Genomic DNA, 22,295 nt, shown 5'->3' on the forward strand with positions numbered 1-22,295 from the left:
TCTTGGATTGCAAGGCATAGTCTTTTGCATTCCAATTAAAGAAAGATTAGTTGGGTCTAAGAGTGCTGGTGAACCAAGAAGTAGCCTATGGAGCATCTATCCAGCTTCTGCATTTACACTCCTGAAACACACACACACACCCCGGACCACCACTCTAGCCATGGCTGACCCCTCTCCTTTCCCTCGAGCTTGAGATGCTGAGCTTTTCTGCCTGGGCTGCTATGTCAGTGCTGGCAGGCCCTGGAGATGTCATGCCCAGTGACAGGGGTCAGCACTTGGGGAGGACTGGGGTCAGCTGGCGCTGGGTACCCTCTGTATCTCCCACTGCTGGGTGCCTCGTTGCCATCTCTACCACTCATGTCTCCCCCCTTTCACAGGTGTGGCTGTCCACTGTCACCCACAGAACCCACTGTCCTGCGCTGGGTTCAATTTAAATCCTGAGTCTCCAGAAAAATAAACTCAGAAAGTGCTCTCACTCGCCCAGTTTGACTGGGGACGTGCTGTTTTATGGATCACTGCGCTCCTCTGTTTTAGCACATCTGGCTAGAAGCACAGCCAACAGAGTGGCTGGAAGGCCCTGTTGGGGGGAATCAGGGCACAGGTAGTGCTGTGATGGCTGAGTGCTCTGGGAGTTGAGCTGGACCAGGACTGAACTGCTTGGTGAACACAGGGATGCAGGTGCACACCAGGTCCTGGTGCCCAGAGGGACACAGAGTTCTTGGGGCCTGTGCACCCCAACATCGTGCTTACTCAGCCCTTCACATCTTCCTCCCCTTTACCTACCTCATGCCCATCACTAACCAAAGCCCCAACCCACCCTGCGCTGCCCAGCTTGCCCTGATTTATTTTCTTTTTCTTAGCCCTCATCACTGCCTAATATTCTGCAATTTCCTTTTTAAAAGCTTCTCCATAAGGACAGGGATGTTGTCTATTTATTTTCACTTTGTAACCCCAGCACCAGGTCTGTGTGCAGCGCAAGCAGCTGCTCCATCAATGGTGTTGAGCAAAAGTGTAACCGAGCAGGACTCTATGGGGCCTTCCTGAGAGAGATCCCCCACTGCCACCACAGAGCCCTCTGCCTGCCTCTTGTTTGTAGAAAAGCTGTAGTCTCCCAGGGCTCCCCTGAGTCACAAAAGCCTGGCTCAAGAATTAAGGATTGACAAGTCCAGGAAGTGCAGAGAGTCCCATACAGGAAAAATCCAAGGAGAAACACGCCAAGACACATAATCAAACTATCAATTGGATTGGAAGAATCAACATTGTGAAAATGGCTACACTACCCAAAACAATCTACAGATTCAATGCAATCCCTATCAAATTACGAGTGGCATTTTTTACAGAAGTGGAACAAAAAATCTTAAAATCTGTATGAACAAAAGACCCCATATAATCAAAGCAGTCGTGAGGGAAAGAAATGGAGCTGGAGGAATCAGACTCCCTGACTTCAGACTATACTACAAAACTACAGTAATCAAGACAGTATGGTACTGGCACAGAAATAGAAACGTAGATCAATGGAACAGGATAGAAAGCCCAGAGATAAACCCATGCACATATGGTCACCTTATTTTTGATAAAGGAGGCATGAATATATAATGCAGAAAAGACTGACTCTTCAGTAAGTGGTGCTGGGAAAACTGGACAGCTACATGTTAAAGAATGAAATTAGAACACTCCCTAACACCATACACAAAAATAAACTCAAAATGCATTAAAGACCTGAATGTAAGGCCAGACACTATCAAACTATTAGAGGAAAACATAGGCAGAACACTCTATGACATATGTCACAGCAAGATCCTTTCTGACCCACCTCCTAGAGAAATGGAAATAAAAACAAAAATAAACAAATGGGACCTAATGAAACTTAAAAGCTTTTGCACAGCAAAGGAAACCATAAATAAGACGAAAAGACAACCCTCAGAATGGGAGAAAATATTTGCAAATGAAGCAACGGACAAAGGATTAATCTCCAAAATATACAAGCAGCTCATGCAGCTCAATATCAAGAAAACAAACAGCCCAATCCAAAAATGGGCCGAAGACCTAAATAGACATTTCTCCAAAGAAGATATACAGATTTCCAACAAACACATGAAAGAATGCTCAACATCACTAATCATTAGAGAAATGCAAATCAGTACTACAATGAGGTATCACCTCACACTGGTCAGAATGGCCATCATCAAAAAATCTACAAACAATAAATGCTGGAGAGGGTGTGGAGAAAAGGGAACCCTCTTGCACTGTTGGTGGGAATGTAAGTTGATACAGCCATTATGGAGAACAGTATGGAGGTTCCTTAAAAAACTACAAATAGAACTACCATACGACCCAGCAATCCCACTACTGGGCATAGACCCTGAGAAAACCATAATTCAAAAAGAGTCATGTACCACAATGTTCATTGCAGCTCTATTTAAAATAGCCAGGACATGGAAGCAACCTAAGTGTCCATCGACAGATGAATGGATAAAGAAGATGTGGCACATACATACAATGGAATATTACTGAGCCATAAAAAGAAACAAAACTGAGTTATTTGGAGTGAGGTGGATGGACTTAGAGTCTGTCATACACAGTGAAGTAAGTCAGAAAGAGAAAAACATATACCATATGCTAACATATATATATGGAATCTAAAAAAATAAATGGTTCTGAAGAACCTAGGGGCAGGACAGGAATAAAGATGCAGATGTAGAGAATGGACTTGAGGACACGGGGAGGGGGAAGGGTAAGCTGGGACGAAGTGAGAGAGTGGCATGGACATATATACACTACCAAATGTAAAATAGATAGCTAGTGGGAAGCAGCCGCATAGCACAGGGAGATCAACTCAGTGCTCTGTGACCACCTAGAGGGGTGGGATAGGGAAGGTGGGAGGGAGGGAGATGCAAGAGGGAGGAGATATGGGGATATATGTATATATATAGCTGATTCACTTTGTTATAAAGCAGAAACTAACACACCATTGTAAAGCAATTATACTCCAATAAAGATGTTTAAGAAAAGAGAAAAAAATAAAGCTACCCTATGGTTGGGGGGCGGGGTGTGTGTGGGCAAATTAGAGTTTGGGATTAACATATACATTCTACTATATATAAAATAAACAAGAAGGATTTACTGTATAGCATGGGGAACTACATTCAATATCTTATAAGCTATGATGGAAAATAATCTGAAAAAGAATATATATATATATATATATATATAATTGAATCACTGTCCTGTACAGCAGAAACTAACACAACATTGTAAATAAACTATACTTCCTTAAAAAAATAAAAATTAAAAAAAGAAAAGAAGAATTAATGATTGAAAGGATGTGAACATGTAGTGACCAAAATAGCAGTTGGGTCAGTAGACCTGGTAACAATTTAAATAGTAAACCAGCCATACGGCAATCACAGAATCTTTCGTTCCTTCCTGAAGGACATGGATAACAGTACCTGAAAAATATTCCTGAGTTGATTTTCAGGTGCTAAAACCATCACCAAGTGGAAGAAGTTAACTACTCAATGACCATGAGCACATAGCCTCCAAAACTACTGCTGCCTGAGGATTGGTAAAATGTGACCCTGCCCCTTACCTCACCATCAACCAATCAGAGAACTCTGCCCAAGCTGATCACATACTCCAAGACTCTCTCCCTAACCTTGCTTTTAAAAATGCTTCCCTGAAACCCATCAGGAAGTTCTGGTCTTTTGAGCACGAGCTGCCTGGACTCCTCACTCCTCGCTTGGCATCTGCAGTAAAGGCTGCACTTTCCTTCATCACAACCAGGTGTCGGTAGACTGGCTTTACTGCAAGCTAACGAATGAATGGACAACTGGCCCCTCGTGGGGCAGAAATCTGCACCTACTTTGGCAGAAAATTCAGAGACACTGAACCCTGCTCCCTCCTGCAAAAGGGAAGAGGGACATTGAGTCAGGGCTTTCTGCACATGTGCTCCTGCAGCTTTGGTCTACGGTTACCAATTTTTCCTTCTGTGGATTCTAATTTTTTAACTATCAAAGGACCTTGGGATTTTATCTTTTCTTATCTAGTGTCTGAAGAAAAAAATTGAAAGTAATAGACAGGCAAAAGGAAGGAAAAAATCTTATGTATATTCACCCTACAGAATCTTCACTGTTTTACCTTTTGGTATATTTCCTTCCAGATTTTTCTGTGCCTGAAGAGGGCATCTGCAATGTTGGAAAACATGGATTAAACATATACACATAGTATGTTACCTCACTTACATTTTCATATAATATACTCAATATGTTTTTTCTTAATCTCCAGTTACCTAAATTCAAAGCAAGGGGTCCGACCATTAACATGAAAAAGTGCCATAAATATGGTATTTGCTCAATCTTTCCTGGTTTTGAACACTGAAGTGTATTTATTTCAGTTTTTAAAAAATTTAATGATAATGCTCATTACTTTGAAATTAGAAGTAATTTACCTGAAAACACACTGAGCATGGTACTTGAAAATGTAACTAACGTACTATTTAAAAGCTAGGTGTGCCCTGTTTCCTGAGTTTGTACATGTCCTGAGTATGTATACAGATGGTCCTTGATTTACAATGGTTCTATTTTATGATGGTGCAAAAGGGACATGCTTTCAGCAAAAACCGTGCTTCGAATTGTGAATTTGTATCCTTTCCCAAGCTAGTGATGTGTGGTCCAATGTCTTTGTGATGCTGGGCAGTGGCAGTTGCAGCTCCCCGTCAGCTACAGGACCAGGAGGGTGAACAACCGATACCCTGACAACCATGCTGGACCCAGACAGCCCTTCTGTTTTTCATTTTCAGTACAGTATTCAGTAAATTACGGGATATAGTCAACACCATTAGAAAATAGGCTTTGTGATAGACGAGGTTGCCCAACTGTAGGCTAATGTACGTGTTCTGAGCATGGTTAAGGTCGGCTAGGCTAAGCTAGGGTGTTCAGTATGTCAGGTGTATTAAATGCATTTCAAACGTATGATATTTTCAACCCATTATAGGTTTATTGGGATGCAACCCCATCATAAGTGGAGGAAGCTCTGTACTCAACCTGGAGAGAACCCTCTTAAAGGGGGATCCACACTCATTCTGCCTGCCACCTGCATTTCCCTTAATGTAGGCGAGCTTTCCCTAACAAGCACACAGACTTGCTCACTGGCCCCTGCTGTTCTTGGCAGGCTTCCTTCAAGATTCACTGAACCAGCTCCCTGCTCTTAGAGAAAGACATTATTTCCAGGCCCTATGCCGTCATCACGATGCTGTTGGAGTGCCCTGGCTACATGATCCTTTCGACCTCCGTCCTCACCAAGCGCTGGGAGTGCAGACAGGTGTGCTGTGACCCACAGAGGTGGATGGTCTAACACAGCCCCGGCCCCAGCAGAGCTTAAAACATAAGGTCACGAGGACGCCGCATACCGCCTGACCCCCACGGGTCACAGTAGTTTGGAGACAGAATAACAGCAGATTCCTATGGGAGGTAGGGAGGGAAGCCAGGAAGGGTATTTTACTTTGTTTTTAAGCCAGCTGAAAAAACAGAAGCAAACAGGGTCTGATAACATAGCCAATGAGTGGGAGAAAGATTCCCATGGGGTGAAAGAGACAGCATGTCTTCCGGAGCCACGGCTAAGCATCACCCACGCTGCTATACGGGTGTAGCTATCCATCTTCTCAGCCACTAACCCTGTGTGCTGACTCTCTCCTGTGCCAGCCTCATGGTCTGGCTAGTAAGTACACGACGCAGCTCAGAGAGCAGAGAGAAGTTAAACTTGGGTGAGAAATTAAACCTCTGAGTAACAGGGAAGGAGAGGGCCATAGACGGGGAAAGAGCACTTCTCTGCAAAAATGTTGGGAAGCTTTAGAAAACAATCTGCATGTTTATGATTTAGTAAGGGCTGTGCCTGCAAACATATCAAATAAGAGCTTTATATATTTAATAGAATGTAAATAATTTTAAAATATATTGCTATATTGTAAAACTAGCAAGTGAATGGTTTCTTTTTTATTGAAGTATAGCTGATAGTTGATTGAAAATGTTGTGTGAGGGCGTCCCTGGTGGCGCAGTGGTTGAGAGTCTGCCTGCCGATGCAGGGGACACGGGTTCATGCCCCGGTCCGGGAAGATCCCACATGCCGCGGAGTGGCTGGGACCGTGAGCCATGGCTGCTGAGCCTGCGCGTCTGGAGCCTGTGCTCCGCAACGGGAGAGGCCACAGCAGTGAGAGGCCCGTGTACTGCCAAAAAAAAAAAAAAAAAAAAAAAAAAAAGAAAATGTTGTATGAGTTTCAGGTGTACAGCAAAGTGATTCAGTTTTTTATACATATATACATATATGTACGGATATATGGCTTTTTTTATATAAATTTATTTTATTTATTTTTGGCTGTGCTGCATCTTTGTTGCTGCACGTGGGCTTTCTCTAGCTGCGGCAAGCGGGGGCCGCTCTTCGTTTCGGTGGGTGGCCTTCTCACTGCGGTGGCTTCTCTTGTTGCGGAGCACGGGCTCTAGAGTGCAGGCTCAGTAGTTGTGACGCACAAGCTTAGTTGCTCCGCGGCATGTGGGATCTTCCCGGACCAGGGCTCGAACCCGTGTCCCCTGCATCGGCAGGCGGATTCTTTACCAGTGCACCACCATGGAAGTCCCGGATATACGGTTTCTAGGTAACATTTATTTCAGGTGTACAGCAAAGTGATTCAGTGTTACACACACACACACACACACACACACACACACACACATATATCAATATAAAGTTTCTTTCGTCTAGAAATAAGCTGTGAAGCTGAACTTGCAGACATTCATTGCTTGCCCTTCTTTCTTTGGCACCACGACCAAGAGGCTTTGTGAGCCCTGAGTACGATCTCTAAGTGCACCTCCAGGACAGGGGCCTAAGGCAGGGCAGCAGGTTCCAAACTGGGGTGGGGTGGGGAAGCGTGGCGGGAGGAGACAAAGGGAACGGGATCAAGCCACACGGAGGTTCCAGGGAGTTTGGGTTCTTCCCCTCAGCTGTCCCTTGTCCGTCCTCCTGCCCGTCAGAAAGAAACATGGTCGGCCCTCCCTCCTTTCCGAGGGTTCACATCTTGGATTCAACCAACCAGGGACTGAAAAGATTCCAAAAAAATTCCAGAAAGATCCAAAAAGCAGAATTTGAATTTGCCTCCTGCAGGCAACGATTTATATAGCATTTACAATGTATTAGGTATTGTACGTAATCTAGAGATGACTTAAAGTGTGTAGGAGGGTTTGTTAGGAGGGTAAATCCTCAGAATCCGTATCACAATTTTTTCTCTATTTCTTTAATTTTCTATCGATATGAGGTGACAGATATTCATTAAACTTGTGATAATCATTTCCTGATGTTTGTGAGTCAAATCATTATGCTGTACGCCTTAAACTTATACAGCGCTGTATGTCAATTATATCTCAATAAAACTGGAGAAGAGAAAAAAATAAAGTATACGGGAGGATGTGGGTAGGTTATGTGCAAATATTGCACCGCTTTATATAAGGCACTTGAGCATCCGTGCATCTTCGTATCCGCGGGGGTCCTGGAATCAATCCCCCATGGATGCAGGGGGGGGGGATTGTAGTAGTCACAACCCGGCTTGGTGTTCCAAAACTCACTGGAAACCTGAGAAATGCTCGTCACAGCAGTGAACTGCCACTTTATGCCTGTCCGACTGGCAGACTCAGAAAGCTGGGATACGCGAGTGTTGGTGTGAGACGGAGCCTGGCAGGCAGACCCATTCTGGAAAGGCGTCGGGCTCAACTGAGTCACCTGAAGCTGGCACGCCCGCTATGGCTCCACTCCTGCGTATGTAAATCCCAAAGAAAATTTCAGCCAGGTCCACAAGGAGACCTGTGAAGATGCTCCCCGCACAGCATCTGTGTGGTGATAAGCTAGAGGCAATGCGGAGCTGTCTCCCAGCCCCCACGAGGGAAGGAGGAGGAAAATGCGAGGACTCGTGCCCCGGCATGATGCAGCTGTGAGCAGCTTCGGAGGAGAAACACCCACAGCAGGACAGGGCCTTGGGCATGGCGCTGAGTGACACCAAGAACCAGGTCTGTAAGAGCACCGGAATGCAGGCTGGCAAAACAGGACAGCCTGGTCTGCAATTAGGTGTTCAAACAGAAAGGTGTCATTAGACGCCTCCGAGCGCTGGGAGAGAAGTCAGAGAGGGAAGTGGGGATAAAGGGAGAAATCAACAACATGAGGGAGGCTTGGGCTGTGGCAGTGATGGCGTGGCAGGCAGGTTATCTCCACCCCTGGTACAGAGGTGACAATCGGGGAGTGTGGTCAGGCCACTCAAGGTGGCTGTCCTCTTGCTCACGTGACTGACCTTCCTACATGCTTGCCCCAGGCTCAGCTAGTGATTGTTCTTATCAAAGGGGCAGTGAGGGGCCTGGTCCTCTGCTGGTTTCCCTGGTAACCGATGAGCCAACCTGAGGCCAATTCCCCCTGTAACTGCCACACTCCCCCTGCCCCTAGGAGCAAAAACTGTGGCCAGGTCCTGCCCGCCTCTGGTGCCCACGGTGGGGTGTGGCTCCAGGACCTTGTTCCAGACGTGTAAGCTCCCCCATCCATTAGACCAATGATGTCTGTGTTGCTGACTCTGGGCACTGTCTTGGGTCTTGAAGCTGGGCAAGTGCAGGGCCTGTCGGCCTGTGGGGGGCAGCCCAATGGGGAGAAAAGGGGGAGAGGTAGTCGGAGGAGGGGAGACTTGGGAAGCTGAGCCCCGCCAGGGGAGGGAGACTGCGTCTGTCCTTTCCCGGCGGCGAGCACAGAACCTTCCACAAAGTCAAGGGCCTGAATGTGAGGCCTAATCGCCCCCCATGAAACACGAGGAATAGGGAGAGGCATGGAGGGCTGGTGCCCACGCAGATTCCAGCAGCGCCCGAGGATCCTGACCAGGAAGAGTCGGGCCACGTCTAGAAAATGAGCACGGGCCTGTGGGACTTGCCCATGCGAGCAAAATCGCGTGGAAACGGAGGGGAGGCAACATCCAACCTATGGACAGGTGCTGTGAACCCAGGAGAGCTGGACTTGCAGGCTAAGAGTTAACTTCATGGAAATCTGAAGCCAAGATCAAGGGCCTCCACAGCTGAGTCAAGAAATGGGCCTTTTGAAGAGAAAAGATAAGGAAGTGGCAAAAGCTAAACCTGGATAAAGGGGGGGCCAGCCCAAGGAGGTGGGAGTGGGTCATCTCACTCGGGGGGGCCTTGGCCACGGGGGTTCAGTGCTCAGAGCCCAACACTGATCTCATGTCTCAACGTGATCCTTCCTTGGCTTCCGGTTCTGAGCAGATGTGTCCCCCGCACGTGGCCTGGGGAACTGCGGAACGTAGGACAATGTGCAGGGCCGGGGTAACGGAGGGGCTCCAGAGCCCTGCAGCCTGCAGAGCTGAGCTCGTCCTGGAGCCCGGTCCCAAGGCGGGGAAAGCACCCTCTTCCTGCCCCTCCAGCAGGCACAGGAGGGGGGCGGCGCCTGGATACGGGGCACACGTCCCTGAGGAGCATCTCCCCGGCCACACTGCTCACGACAGCACGGAGTAAGCCTGGCCGCAAAGCTAGCCTGGCCCGTGCACCATGCTGTCCCCTTTTAACCTCTCGCTCATGTGAGCACTGGACTATGAATCAAAGACTCAACCTCCAAACTCTGAGTCCAGCCCCTAAGCAGTCATGTGTCCCCCCAGAGTGGAGGTCCCAAGCCAGCAGGTGTCAGGATGCAGTGTCACAGCCGGCTCTCACTACCACCCTTGGGTTCCCAAAACCTGATGTGCTTCAGTCACGGGGGAGGGTGACAGTTCCTCCCCGGCCCCCGTTGGTGGGAATCAGAAACCATGTAAACGAGCCCTTCTGAAAACATCGGGTCAGAGGCAGCTCCTAGAGGCAAGCCTGTAACCAGGACCAAGTTCACCTTTTGTGTAAAAATGGAGAAAATGAGAAAGCAAGCCCTTTGAGGGCAGCTCTCATGCGCTCCACACATGGGGGTCTCCCCCGTGGCACTGGGCCTGGTCCACAATCCATATGCAATAATCTATCTGATTACAGGCAAATTCACTGTGAAAACCTTATTTAAAATAAAAACACCAGTCATAGTCGATTTCTGGAGAGTTCTTTTTTTTTTTTTTTCTTGGACACAAAAGGTAATTAAATCTGAAAAGGAATGCTTTTTTTTACAAATTTTTAACATCATTACCCAGGTCTTTATATTTGTGCAAATTCATTTTGTATAGTTTATTTCTGTGTTAAAATACACTAGCACACCTATTTCCCATGAGATTGTGAAAAAGGGTGCAGGTGACTACTTTTGGTTCCCACACATTTTCCAATGTAATTTTTGGTGGATATTTTATAATTTACTTCCTTCCTAATTCCAACACATATTTTTATTTAATGCATCTTGCCCATAAAGTTTGTTTTCTTAACATCATGGTTTGCCTTGGGGTCTCATGGGGCATGAGGAGGGGTACGTGCCTTGGAATAGTATGGAAACTACCAGAGAGGCTTTTTCCTCTTCCTGCCCCTCCCCTCCCCCTCTCCCTCCCCTTCCCCCTCCCCATGATCATCAACATAAATGGCCAGTAGGGGCAGAGCTGAGGTCAGGGCCCAGTCTCAGCACAGCAGCTGGTCTGCGAGTCCTTGCTTGGACCCCCCTGTAGTACCCACCTTTGAGGACGGGCCTCTCACCGATGCTCCGGATGCTGTAGGCGGCTCTGTACAGGGGCACATCAGGAATGAGCTCTGCCAGCAGGTACCCAGAATACCAGGCACACAGGGAGGCGAAGACGAAGAACGCTGCCTTCAGGGTGCCTGCGGACAGACGAGACAAGACACATTGGGTGCCTCCCCTCCTGACCCTCTCCTCCTCGGCCTTCCTGGATGGCGTCCCTGCACCAGCGTCAGCAGGATGCCCTGAGGGGAATCACCCCCGGAGGCGGTGGGCTGGTGAGGGCCCGGGGCCACTCGGTGGAGTCACAGGAGCGGGTACCAAGAACAGGATGTGAAGGCGGCCCAGGCCGAGGTTCCCTATTTGCTGCTGTGTTGAGTCTCAGAGCGTCCTCAGAGGCTCAGGTCAAGGACTCATCAGGTGGCCCTGACAGGGGCCTAAGGACAGAAGCGGCCCTTCCCTCGTGAGCTGCTGGAAGCTCCTGGAAGCAGACGGAAGCTCTGGGGGGCGGCAGGGGCAGCTCTGTTTTGTTCACTGCTGTGTCAGCAGTGCTGAGGATGGTACCTGGTGCCCGTGAGCACACAACCGCCCCGTGACACTGGAAAAGGTCCCCAGACGGTCAGTATCCTCAGAGACAAGGCTGCGAGGACACCCAAGTTTCCTGGCGGCAGAAAGTCCCTGCAGAGAGTTTGTCGACTCCAGAACCTTCCTCTCAATTCTGCAGGAAAAGGCACCGCCCCGCTCCTGGGTTACAGGAGGCCTAGGGGACAGCTCTGTTCCTTCACAGACAATCTGCCCCCGGGTCTTACAGATTTTACTCCTTAAATAGCTCACAGATCAGGACTGTGCAGGATTACCAACACTGCCAAGAGTCAGGGATGGCCCAAGGCCCTGCATAAAGGGACCTCAGGGATGGCCCCATCAGCGTTTATGTACTGATACATCCCGTCCTAAGAAATAAGAAGAGGATGGATGGTTGGATGGATGGAAGGAAGGAAGGAAGAGGGTAAAACAAGAGGGGGTAGGGGAGGCGAGAGGAAGAGCCCGCCCACCTGACCACACACCTGCCCCGGCGGCCTCATTTCTGTCCCCTCTCAGGCCGAGCATCTGGAAATAACCGTCCTCTGGATCAGCCTCCAGGCCTCACCTTCCTCCCACGGCTCAGGGCAGCTGTGCTGGTCTAGGCCTCCAAAGCCTCCAGGCTGCCAGCCCCAGGCCCCCGATGACGGTCCTGACCCATCCATGTCCCCCCTGGGCAGCACCCACACTCCTGGGGCGGGCTGGGGTTGTCTCCCATGTTGTCTCTGCTGGCTTTTCCCTCACACGGTGCAGCCTGGCTCTGTCCGCAGGATCCCCGATGAACTGAGATCCAGACCACCCTCTGAGCTCCCGACAAGCGTGTGCCCTTGATGATCCCTCTCGGCCGGCACCCGGGACGTCTCGCAGGGCCTGACACTTAGCACGTCCCACATGAAACCCTTGATTCTCCCCGGCTCCCCGGGTCTGTTCCTGCCCCACATCTTGCCCAGGACAGGGTCAGCTGTCTGGGCCTCTTCCTGATTTCATACGTCCCCCTGCCAGCCCTCAGTGGGATCCACCAGCCAGTCTTGCTGGGGTGACCTCCATAGACTTTGCCTCATCTCTATGGCCTCGGTCTCCTCAGGCCCGCAGCATCTTAGCTCTTCTCTCTCGCTCCTAGAGAGCCTACGTGCTCCCCGCGTTGGGTGCTTATCTATCAAAGGGGTAGAATAAAGAATATATCTCATCTTCATCCCAGTTTCTGGCACAGAATTCCAGAAACCCTTGCAATTTCCTGATAGGAGTGTCTGCTGTTGTTCATAAGGGGCCCCTTTCAGCCACGCCTGAGTTTATGCTAATGAGGTGACTCAGGGTGGGTCCTAGGATAGCTTCCAGGGAGGGGCCAGCCAGCCCACACCTCAGCCCCACCCCCGGAACTCCAGGAGGGGAGAGGGCAGGCAAGCTGTCCTGTGACCAATGACAGAATAAGACCCCAATGAAACGCGGGACTCAGAAGCCTGGGGGGCTTCCTGGTGGGGAACACATGGATGTGCCAGGAGGGAGATGCACCCTGATGCCCAGGGCTGTGGGCACAGAACTCCTCTTCACCCTGTATGTCCCTGCAATTGGCTGGTCCACCTGACTCGTATCCTTTAGAATAAAACTGTAATCTTAAGCAGAGTGATGCTCTCAGTGTTTCTGTGAGTTGTTCTAGCAAATTATTGAACCCCCAGGAATTGTGGGAACCCCCAGATTTGTAGCCAGCTGGTCAGAAGTGTGGGCGGCACCCGAAGCCCATGGCTGGCGTCTGAAGACAGGGCAGCTCGTGGAGGGCACTGCCCTTAACCCCTGGGCTCTGGAGCTTATTGTGGGTGTTGAGTGTCGGAGCTGACCTGAATGGCTGGACACCCAGTGGGTGTCAGAAGGCTGGTGTCTCCCCGCCCAGAGCCCTGAGCAAAGACCAGTGGGTGTTCCCCGGTCTCCTTTCCAAATGTGCAGCCGCAGCCCTCCAGCACCAAGCCCGGGGGGGCCTCTCTCTCCGGGCGGTGATGAAACGCACACCTCTGTCTGTCAGTCCGGCCGTGTTGAGCCCTGGATCTAGGCTCCCTCTTCAAGCCTAGCGCCTAGAGGTTCCCCCCACTGGTTAGGTTATATCGGGTCAGTATTTGCTGGTGTTTGCCGGGCGGCTGCTTCGCTTAGGTAGTCATCCTGGTGAAATGGGATGCCTCTGTCTTACCTGGACCATTTGGTCTTTTTTCAAGTGCATATTTCAACATCAATGATTTCTTTCTCTTTTCCAAACCACGCAGTCCCTAAGATGGTTAGAACGTAATGCAGAGATGGATTCCTGCTGGGAAATGCCTGAGACAGCGTGGCCGCTGCAGGTCCTAGGATGGAGGGACATCTCCGAGCCGGAAAAACGAGCCACAGAAAACACAGTGAGAACAACAGGTGAAGCCGGCGCGCTGTCCTGGAGATTCCTTTGTTTGCTCTGTGCTCCAGCCGTGCTGACCCACTGCAGTGGCTGCCCTTTCCTGCTGTACTCTGGGGACGGGTTTGTCCCTCGGCCCCCAGGGCGCTCTCCTCCAGACCCCTGGCCACCTGTCCCCTCCTTCAAGGACTCCAGTGCGGCTCTGTGGCCTCCTGGGTGAAGCCTGCACAGGCACCCTCAGGTCAGCCCTTCACATGCCTTGTCGGCGCTGCCCACCATGGCTCTCCCCTCCAGGTCTGTGCCCGCATAACTAGGACGGTGCGAGGGTCACAGGATGTTCCAGAAAACGCCGCTGGATGCACCCTGAGTGAACAGTGTGATCTGACTGCTGGAAACATGGATTCAGCATCGATAAGAGTCTCAGGTTCAAAAACAATAGTTCAGGGTCCTGTGTGTCGAACCACAGCCAGACTATTTCATCCAAGTGTCGTATTTGAGGAAAATTGGCAAAGCAGAGATTATTCAGATCTTCGGAGTGTCACGGGTGAGATCTTTGAGTGAAGAGTTGCTTTTGATTCGGAGATGACTGAAAGGGAGCACGATGTCACCTCTCAGATACCTTCCTCCCCGCATGGAAGGGAGGCACGGTTTGGTCCCCAGGTGGACAAGGACACATGGGTGGAAGTGACAGGGAAGACAACGGGAGAGAATAAAAGCCCACGTGTCCTCACAAGGCGCGCTGTGAGCCCCGGGCTTGTGGGACCACAGGCACCCCTCCCTGGACATTTTCCAGGGCTCCTGGGAAGGCTACAAAGCGTCTGTGCTCCGGGTAAGGGGCGCAGCGGTGGACCTCAGGCCAGGTTTCCTGCCGTGGCTGCGGAAGCCATGACTGGAGCCAGAACCAGCTCGGGGAGGGAGGCGGACCCAGCAGCGCGCACTGGGACCAGTTCACCGTGAGAAGCTGGGGCACGGGCTGGCGGTGGACCCTGAACCCGGGATGGGGCGGGCACGGGCGAGGATTTGTCCTGGGAAAGGCGAGGGCTCAGGGACTCAGCTAAGACAGCGCTGGGGGGCGGGGGGAGGACCTGCCCTGGAAGGAGGGGTCCAGCAGCTTCAGAGTTGGTGGGGAGGTAGGGCAAGTACACAGAGTCCGCGAACCGTCTGTGGCCCTGTGACCAGGATCTGGCCTTTTCTCATAAGGTAATAAAGTCGACATCAGCCCATGGACACATCCTAAGCGCTTCCACCCAGCAGGCGCCCGTGAGTATTAGAGCAAAGGCCAACCCCGAGCACAGGTAGCAAGCCGGAACTTCTTCCTCAGAGGCTCTCTTTTAGGGTGCATGTGTGTGTGTCCTGCCCTCACTCCATCCTCAGATGCTTGGGGGTCTCAGGCTGGCCCTGACACTTCACTTAGGCTGGAGGACAAAGCAGTCCTGAAGCCAGTGTACACGAAGGCAGGCTACAAGTAAGGGGGGGTTTCAGGATCCCCCTCCCATCCAACCCAGGGGTGCTGCAGAGGGCCATTCTGAACCCATAAGGCCACACTCTGGAGGGATTTCCTTCCACATGAAGTGGATGAGGATGAGCTTTGTCACTGGCCACCTCCCCACAGGAACCCACATTCCCTCGACTTGAGGCAGGCACACCTGTGCCTCTTGTCCCTGAGGGGTGGATATGCCAGACTTGGGGTGCAGCTGCTTTGTGGCTCCAGGCTCTGCTGGCCCCAGTGTCCACTGTTGTCACTGTCCTGCTGACGGAGGCTTTTTGGCAGTAGGGCTGGGAAGTGTCACAGCTGAACACCTCAGCAGGTTGGCAAGGTAACCCACCTTCCAAAGTTCACATGCCAACGCCCTTAATTTTGAGGAATTAGGATGACTGCTCTGGGAAGCTTCCTCTAGCTTGTGAAGAGTGGTGGTGGCTTAATTTACTTCATCCCTTTAGTCTGAATGTCCTTCTTGTGAGCTGTGTCCCTACATGGGACAGACCTGGGGCTTGACTGAAGCATCGAGGGAAATGCTGCTTCCATGAACGTTACCTAATCTTTAGCTCACAAAATCAAAAGTGATGTGACCCTGAGCTTCTGTGAGTAATTTCTCTGACAGCCACACACCTGGATATATGCCAACCTGGTGTGACCTCAAACCTTGATATGAAAGGACCACATAGCTCACAAATGAATCACAAGGGCTGCATGCGAAAAAGCTGTGGACGGAGGGAAAGCAATCTGATTATATTCACCATTTTCCACTAAGTGAGCAGCAAAATTGCACGATAAGTATATAATACAGGCATAATGAAAAAAATTCTTCCAAAATAGCTGTAATGAAAGTCAGTGCCCCCAGGGAGATCTTTTCTCCCAAGAAAAGAGATATGTAGCTCCTTGCATTTATCCTACAATGCACACAAGTTACCAGAGACAGTGCTCTTCACGAATAAATGGTTTTGTAGAAAACTTGAATATTTTACACAAATAAAAAGTCTTAAAATTTGGCTTTCCTACCCATTGGGGATGGAGCAGAAAGGGGGTGCTCAGAGCTTTCTCTAGTGAGGCCGCACAACCAGAACGCCACTGAGGAAGGAAGGAGACCACAGAGTCAAACAAACACCTGGAGGCAATGACCTGCCACTGAGAGAGGTGGGGAGCTGGTCCCTAGAGAGGGCAAGAGAACTTTCCAGGGTTGGACTTTTAATATTTGCACAGTACGCTGCCTTGCTCTGGGAGGACTCCAGATTCCTCAGATTACAGGAAGAAACAGCAAAACCACTGAGAAAGGGAATGTGTGCCAGAGGCCGTCGGTTCCGGGACCCCAGAGCGCCTTGCATACGCAGGCAGGCAGGCGGGCAGGAGAGGCTCACGGAGGCCACCGTCAGGAGGGCGGGCAGTGGGAGATGGAACGGCTCGTTAAGAGTCGGAGGTTTTCTTTCCTCCTTCCTGTTTTTCCCCCCAAATCTTCTCAGGCTCAAGTAGTTTGATAGAATGGTGTGTGTGGGGAAGCCTTATAGAAAGATGCTACCGGGACTGTTATCATAAGGGACAATCCATGCTAATGAGTCCCCACTTCTCACCCACCCACAGGCAGGTGACTGAAAAGGGGTTGTCTCCCTGTCTCCGCACTTTTCATCATTTCCCTGGTTGGTCAGGTGGACCTGCGGCTCATGACCTTTGACGGCAGCCCGAGGAGCCCCAGGTGGAGTCCGCAAGTGCCTCTAAGCGGCGCCCCGCAGCCCCCCTCCCGGTCCAGAAGGTTGGAGATGGGGGCGGGGGCCGGGGCGCGCCCCTACCGGCAGCTGCGCTCGGCTGGAGGGAGCCCTCTCCCTCTGGGCCTCCCTGGGTCCTGCTCTAGCTGCGCTCAGCCAACACCTACTTTCCAGGCAAACCGTCACAGTCACTAATGTGCCCGCACCCCGGCCCTGCACGCAGCTGGGGCAGTGGCAACCGGCAGGGAGGCGGCGGGAAACCCCAGCCCATTTGCCCCTGCTGGATTCGCTGGGCGCCTTCCTGAGCTCAGGTCCCAGAGAAGCCCCTCCCTCCCAGCCCGTGCCGCCTCCACCTCTGGCTCAGCGTGCCGGGTGCCAGGTAGGGCGGGGGGGCGAGTCTCCCGTGCCGGGTCCCCCTTCCCTCCGCCCGCACTCACCGGCAGCCGCGGGGCGCATCTTCCAGCTGCGGCTCCGGACCCTCCGGAGCCTGGGCCGCAGCTCAGGGCGACCGACGGAGCCTCGCAAGGACTGGGCGGACCCCTGGGCGACACGCCCCGGGGGCCGGTCGGCGGCGGGGAGGGCGGGCCGGTGCGCGGGGCAGGTGCGCGGGGCAGGTGCGCTGGAGGCGCCCTCGAGCTCCGGCTCGGCGGCCCAGGCTGACTGGGGAGCAGAGAGAACGGGCGGGTTTTGCTCCGAAGGGAGGACGCCGTCCCTTTACGGTCGGCGGCCCCAGACCCCAATCGAATGTCTCACAAAGTCAAGGGACCGCCGAGATAGGCATATCAGGCATCCTCTGAGCCTTTGAGACGTCAAAGCCAAGTTCCAGGGAAATCCAGGTTCGAAGTCCAGGTCCCCGTTCGAAGGCTGTTTAACTTCCTGCCCGCTGCTGTTTGCACAGCCCAGCAGGCTTCCTCCTTTGCTTCTGGTTGATCCGGGAAAATAGGGTGAGCACGATGTCCCAGGCCCCATGGTCAGGGTGGCAGGCCTGCAGGTCCTTGGGTTTACAGGAGGCCAGGCTCTGGCGGGAGTTAGGCTTCCCAGAAGATGGCCCACGTCCAAGCAAGAGCAGCTGCTTCTCCAGGCCACATGTGGGCTTGCATTCCAGACATCCATCAGGTTTTACAGAGCTTTTGAAACCACTGTAGTCACAGAGGCCTCGGGCTCCCAAGGGTAAGTTAAGGCTCCAAGGGCAGTTGGTCACTTTTGTGGAAAAAGAGTTCCAGAGAGGCAGGGTCGCCACCCTCGGTGTCCACTGGCTCCTGCAGTTCTGCTCCCCCGAGAAAGCCCAGAGGCTTCCACAGTGACGCAAAGTACCCTGGGGTGTCACGTGGGGCTTGGCTGTGACCCGCCCTCTACCACCGTCTTTGCCTCCTGAGAAGCTCCTGTCCGGTGCCATCCAGGGGGCCTGGGGACACATGCCCTGTGGACAGTGTGGCCTTATTTTTCTAGGTCACCCTCTGCCTGCTGTCTTCTAAATCAGAGGGAACAGAAGACAGGGGTCTCAGTCCTTCCCCAGGACTTTAGAACAGTACCCAGCCCGAGCATGGCTCGTTTCAGTGTGGATGCCTTTCTGAGCTGCTCTACAGCAAATACTCAGGAGTCATTCTCAAACTGTGCCTAACAATTACAAAACACACATCAATCAGCTCGTTAAAGGGCGTGTTGGTTTCATCTGCCAAGAATCTCACCTTTGTCTTGAGCTCACTTCATTTCAGAGATGGAGCTTTTGTCTCTGGGTTTGCTTTCAGTTTTTTTTTTTTAAACGTGGTCAAAAAGTGCGTAACATAAAATTTATCACCTTTTACCAAATTAAAAAATATACACTTTTAAGTGTACAGTTCAGTAGTGTTAAGGATATTCACATTATTGCACAACAGAACTCCAGAACTTTTTCATCTTGCAAAACTCAAGCTCTGCTACTATTAATCACCAACTCCTCACCTCCTTCCCCCCAGCACCTGGTAACCACCATTCTATTTTCTCTTTCCAGACTTTGACTACTTCAGATGCCTCATATCAGTGGAATCATGCAGTGTTTGTCTTGTTATGACTGGCTTATTTCCCTTAGTGTAATGTCCCCAACGTTCATTCATGTTGTAGCAGGTGACGGGATTTCAATTCTTTTTAAGGCTGAATAATATTCCATGACATGTATAGATAGACCACATCTTGTTTCTCCATTCATCCCTTGATGAACACTTGGGTTGTTTCCACCACTTAACTAGTGTGAAGAATGCCGCTGTGAACATAGGTGTGTAAATATCTTTTCAGTTCTTTTGGGTATATACCTGAAGTGGGATTGCCGGATCATATGGTAATTCTATTTTAATTTTTCTGAGGAACCATCATACTGTTGTCCATAGGGGCTGCACCATTTGACACTCCTAATAACAGTGCACAAGTGTTCCAATTTCTCCACATCCTCACCAGCACATTATTTTCTGTTCTTTAAAACTTTTATAGTAGTCATCCTGAAGGATGTGGGTGATATCTCAGTGTATAAAATGATAGGTATCAGGGGCAAACATTACTTGTAATACACATGAAAAATGTACATGAAATGCATATAAGTGAAAAAGCAGGAACAACCAGTGGACACTGATGCATATAAAAAGACTGGAAACACATAAAAATGAAAAAGCTATTGCATTTCCCTGAGCATACTATAAAGCCACTTTACTTTTAAAATTTTGAAAATAAACGTGCACTGAAAAATAATACACCCTCTGCTTCACTCCCCCTCCCAACCTCATGTTTCCCTGGGCCACTGGCTCATCTTCAAAGCTCTTCTCTCTCTAATAGCCCCTCTCCCCACAGCAAGCCTGATCCATAGGAGTCCCCTCCACAGGTACATGCACCCCACCCCCAGGTCCAGAGTTCCCTCCTCAGAGACCGCCACTGTCCCTATAGCCTTCAGAGCTATTCTCTGCTTACGCAAGCCCATACATATTTCCCTCATCGTTTTTACACACAAGATATCATGTTGTACATGGTATTTCACAACTTACCTTTTACGTTATTTATAATATCTCAGAGAGCATAGTACATAAGCACACACAGACTTGGCCTGCTTACTTGACTTTTGTATTCTATTCTACCACTGGATTCTTTTAGTGTTTTATTGTTCTATTCTTTTATTATTCTATTCTTTTATTGTTTGATGAACCATCTTTTACTGTTGGATTATGGATCTTTTCACCACATATTCTATTGTTGCATGAACCTATTCTTTAAGTAGGCTGCAGAAGGACATTTTTGGTTATCTTCAGTCTTTTCTGCTATTAATAATGCCGCAGTGAACACATTTGTGCATCCACCTTGGCATAAATATTGGGGTGGATTTAAAACAAATTCCTAGAAGTGAATTACTGAATTAAAGGGTCTGTGAATTCTGCATTTTACCAGATACTTCCCACAGCTCAACAGAGAAGTTATACCCATTTACACGCCCACCATCAGCATATGAGAATGCCTATTTGTTCATACCTTTCCCAACACACCGTATTATCCAACTTTTTGATCTATACTAATCTATTGTTGAAAAAAATCTTAGTATTGTTCTAATTGGATCTCTCACTAAAGTGATGACCTTGGCATGCTTTCACAAGTTTAAAAGCCATTTGTGATCTGTGTGTATTTCTTTTTTTAATTTTTTATTGTTTTTTTATTGGAGTATAGTTGCTTTACAGTATTGTGCTAGTTTATACGTACAGCAAAGTGAATCAGCTATACGTATACATATATCCCCTATTTTTTGGATTTCCTTCTCGTGTAGGTCACCACAGAGCATTGAGTTCCCTATGTTGTGCATATTTCTTTTTCAAGGAACTATCTAGTGACATACGTTGCCCATTTTTCTATTAAGTTGTTAGCCTTTTTTTTTTCTGATTATAGTAGCCTCGAGAAATAACTTGTGGACTAGATAATACATATACATAGTTCAATTTGTAAACGTATATTAAAAGGTAGGTAGTGATAAACCACCTCCTTACTCCTGCATCCTCTCTATCCAACAGAGAACCAAGGTTATTCATTTCTTGGGTGTCCTTCCAGAAGTTCTCTGTACATATTCAACAAATAAGAGTATCTTCCCCCCACACTTTAACAAACCGTAACGTCCTCTCACTCTGACCCACATCTCGCTTCTCAAGATACCTTGGAGAGCGAGCTGCTTGTATACACAGAGCTCTTCCTCTTTCTTTCCACACCTGCAGAGCATCCTACAGCAAAGATGGACCACAATTTACCAGCTGTTTCTTTTCCACCTTTTGTTAGGATTACTACTCTGTAATGAAAACCTCTCACATAGAATGTTTCACTTACGTGAAACAAGTCGATAAATAAATTCCTAGAAGAACTTCTGGGCTTGTCTACTGGTAATCCTGAGATTTTGCCAAAACAGACCCGGATGGATGTTGTATTCACTGACATGCCCCACTCCCCTGCCCCCCAGCTGTGTTTGTGCATGTTTCATTTCAAAGGCTTTTCGGGGACTTCCCTGGTGGCGCAGCGGTTAAGAATCTGCCTGGGGACTTCCCTGGTGGCACAGTGGTTAAGAATCTGCCTGCCAATGCAGGGGACACGGGTTCGAGCCCTGGTCTGGGAAGATCCCACATGCCGCGGAACAGCTAGGCCCGTGAGCCACAATTACTGAGCCTGCGCTCTAGAGCCTGCAAGCCACAACTACTGAAGCCCGTGCGCCACAACTGCTGAAGCCCACGTGCCTAGAGCCCGCGCTCCGCAACAAGAGAACCCACCGCAATAAGAAGCCCATGCACTGCAGTGAAGAGTAGCCCCCGCTCAATGCAATTAGAGAAGGCCCGCGCGCAGCAACAAAGACCCGACGCAGCCAAAAATAAATAAATAAATAAATTTATATTAAAAAAAAAACAGAGTCCACCTGCCAATGCAGGACACACGGGTTTGAGCCCTGGTCCCGGGAGATCCCACATGCCGCGGAGCAACTGATCCCATGCAGCACAACTACTGAGCCTGTGCTCTAGAGCCGGCGAGCCATAATTACTGAGCCCGCGTGCCACAACTACTGAAGCCTGCGCACCTAGAGCCTGTGCTCTGCAACAAAGAGAAGCCACCGCAATGAGAAGTCCATGCACTGCAACAGAGTATACCCCGTTCACTGCAACTAGAGAAAGCCCATGCGCAGCAACGAAGACCCAAAGCAGCCAATGAATAAATAAATAAATATATTAAAAAAAATTTTTAAAGGCTTTTCAAGGATAATTTTTTATTGCTTGATTTTCACCTTACTTGCTTACTTTGGGAAAGCACTGACATTTAAGAAGAGGCTTTCCGAAAAAAAAAAAAAAAGAAATAGACATTCTGGGGCTTCCCTGGTGGCACAGTGGTTGAGAATCTGCCTACTAATGCAGGGGACACGGGTTCGAGCCCTGGTCTGGGAAGATCCCACATGCCGCGGAGCAACTAGGCCCGTGAGCCACAACTACTGAGCCTGCGCGTCTGGAGCCTGTGC

The 22,295-nt window shown here is 49.9% G+C and overlaps 1 protein-coding gene across 2 annotated transcripts in view; it reads right to left on the bottom strand.

Annotated features, from left to right (window-relative positions):
• Positions 1 to 22,295, bottom strand: part of FAM3B (FAM3 metabolism regulating signaling molecule B) — a 52,000-nt gene that overhangs the window by 15,900 nt on the left and 13,805 nt on the right. Inside the window, exons 1-2 of one of the 2 annotated variants that reach the window (XM_081235159.1) lie at positions 17,242 to 17,587; positions 10,656 to 10,799 (exon numbers count right to left, since the gene is read on the bottom strand). In XM_081235159.1, coding sequence (XP_081091285.1) covers positions 10,656 to 10,799; positions 17,242 to 17,260 — 163 coding nt within the window. In that variant the 5' untranslated portion in view covers positions 17,261 to 17,587. Of the gene's footprint in view, positions 1 to 10,655; positions 10,800 to 17,241; positions 17,588 to 22,295 lie in introns of those variants that run through there. The other variant, XM_081235158.1, reaches the window with a different exon arrangement.

The sequence above is a fragment of the Mesoplodon bidens genome, assembly GCF_964165515.1.
Source record: "Mesoplodon bidens genome assembly, chromosome: 5".
Lineage (NCBI taxonomy): Eukaryota > Metazoa > Chordata > Mammalia > Artiodactyla > Ziphiidae > Mesoplodon > Mesoplodon bidens.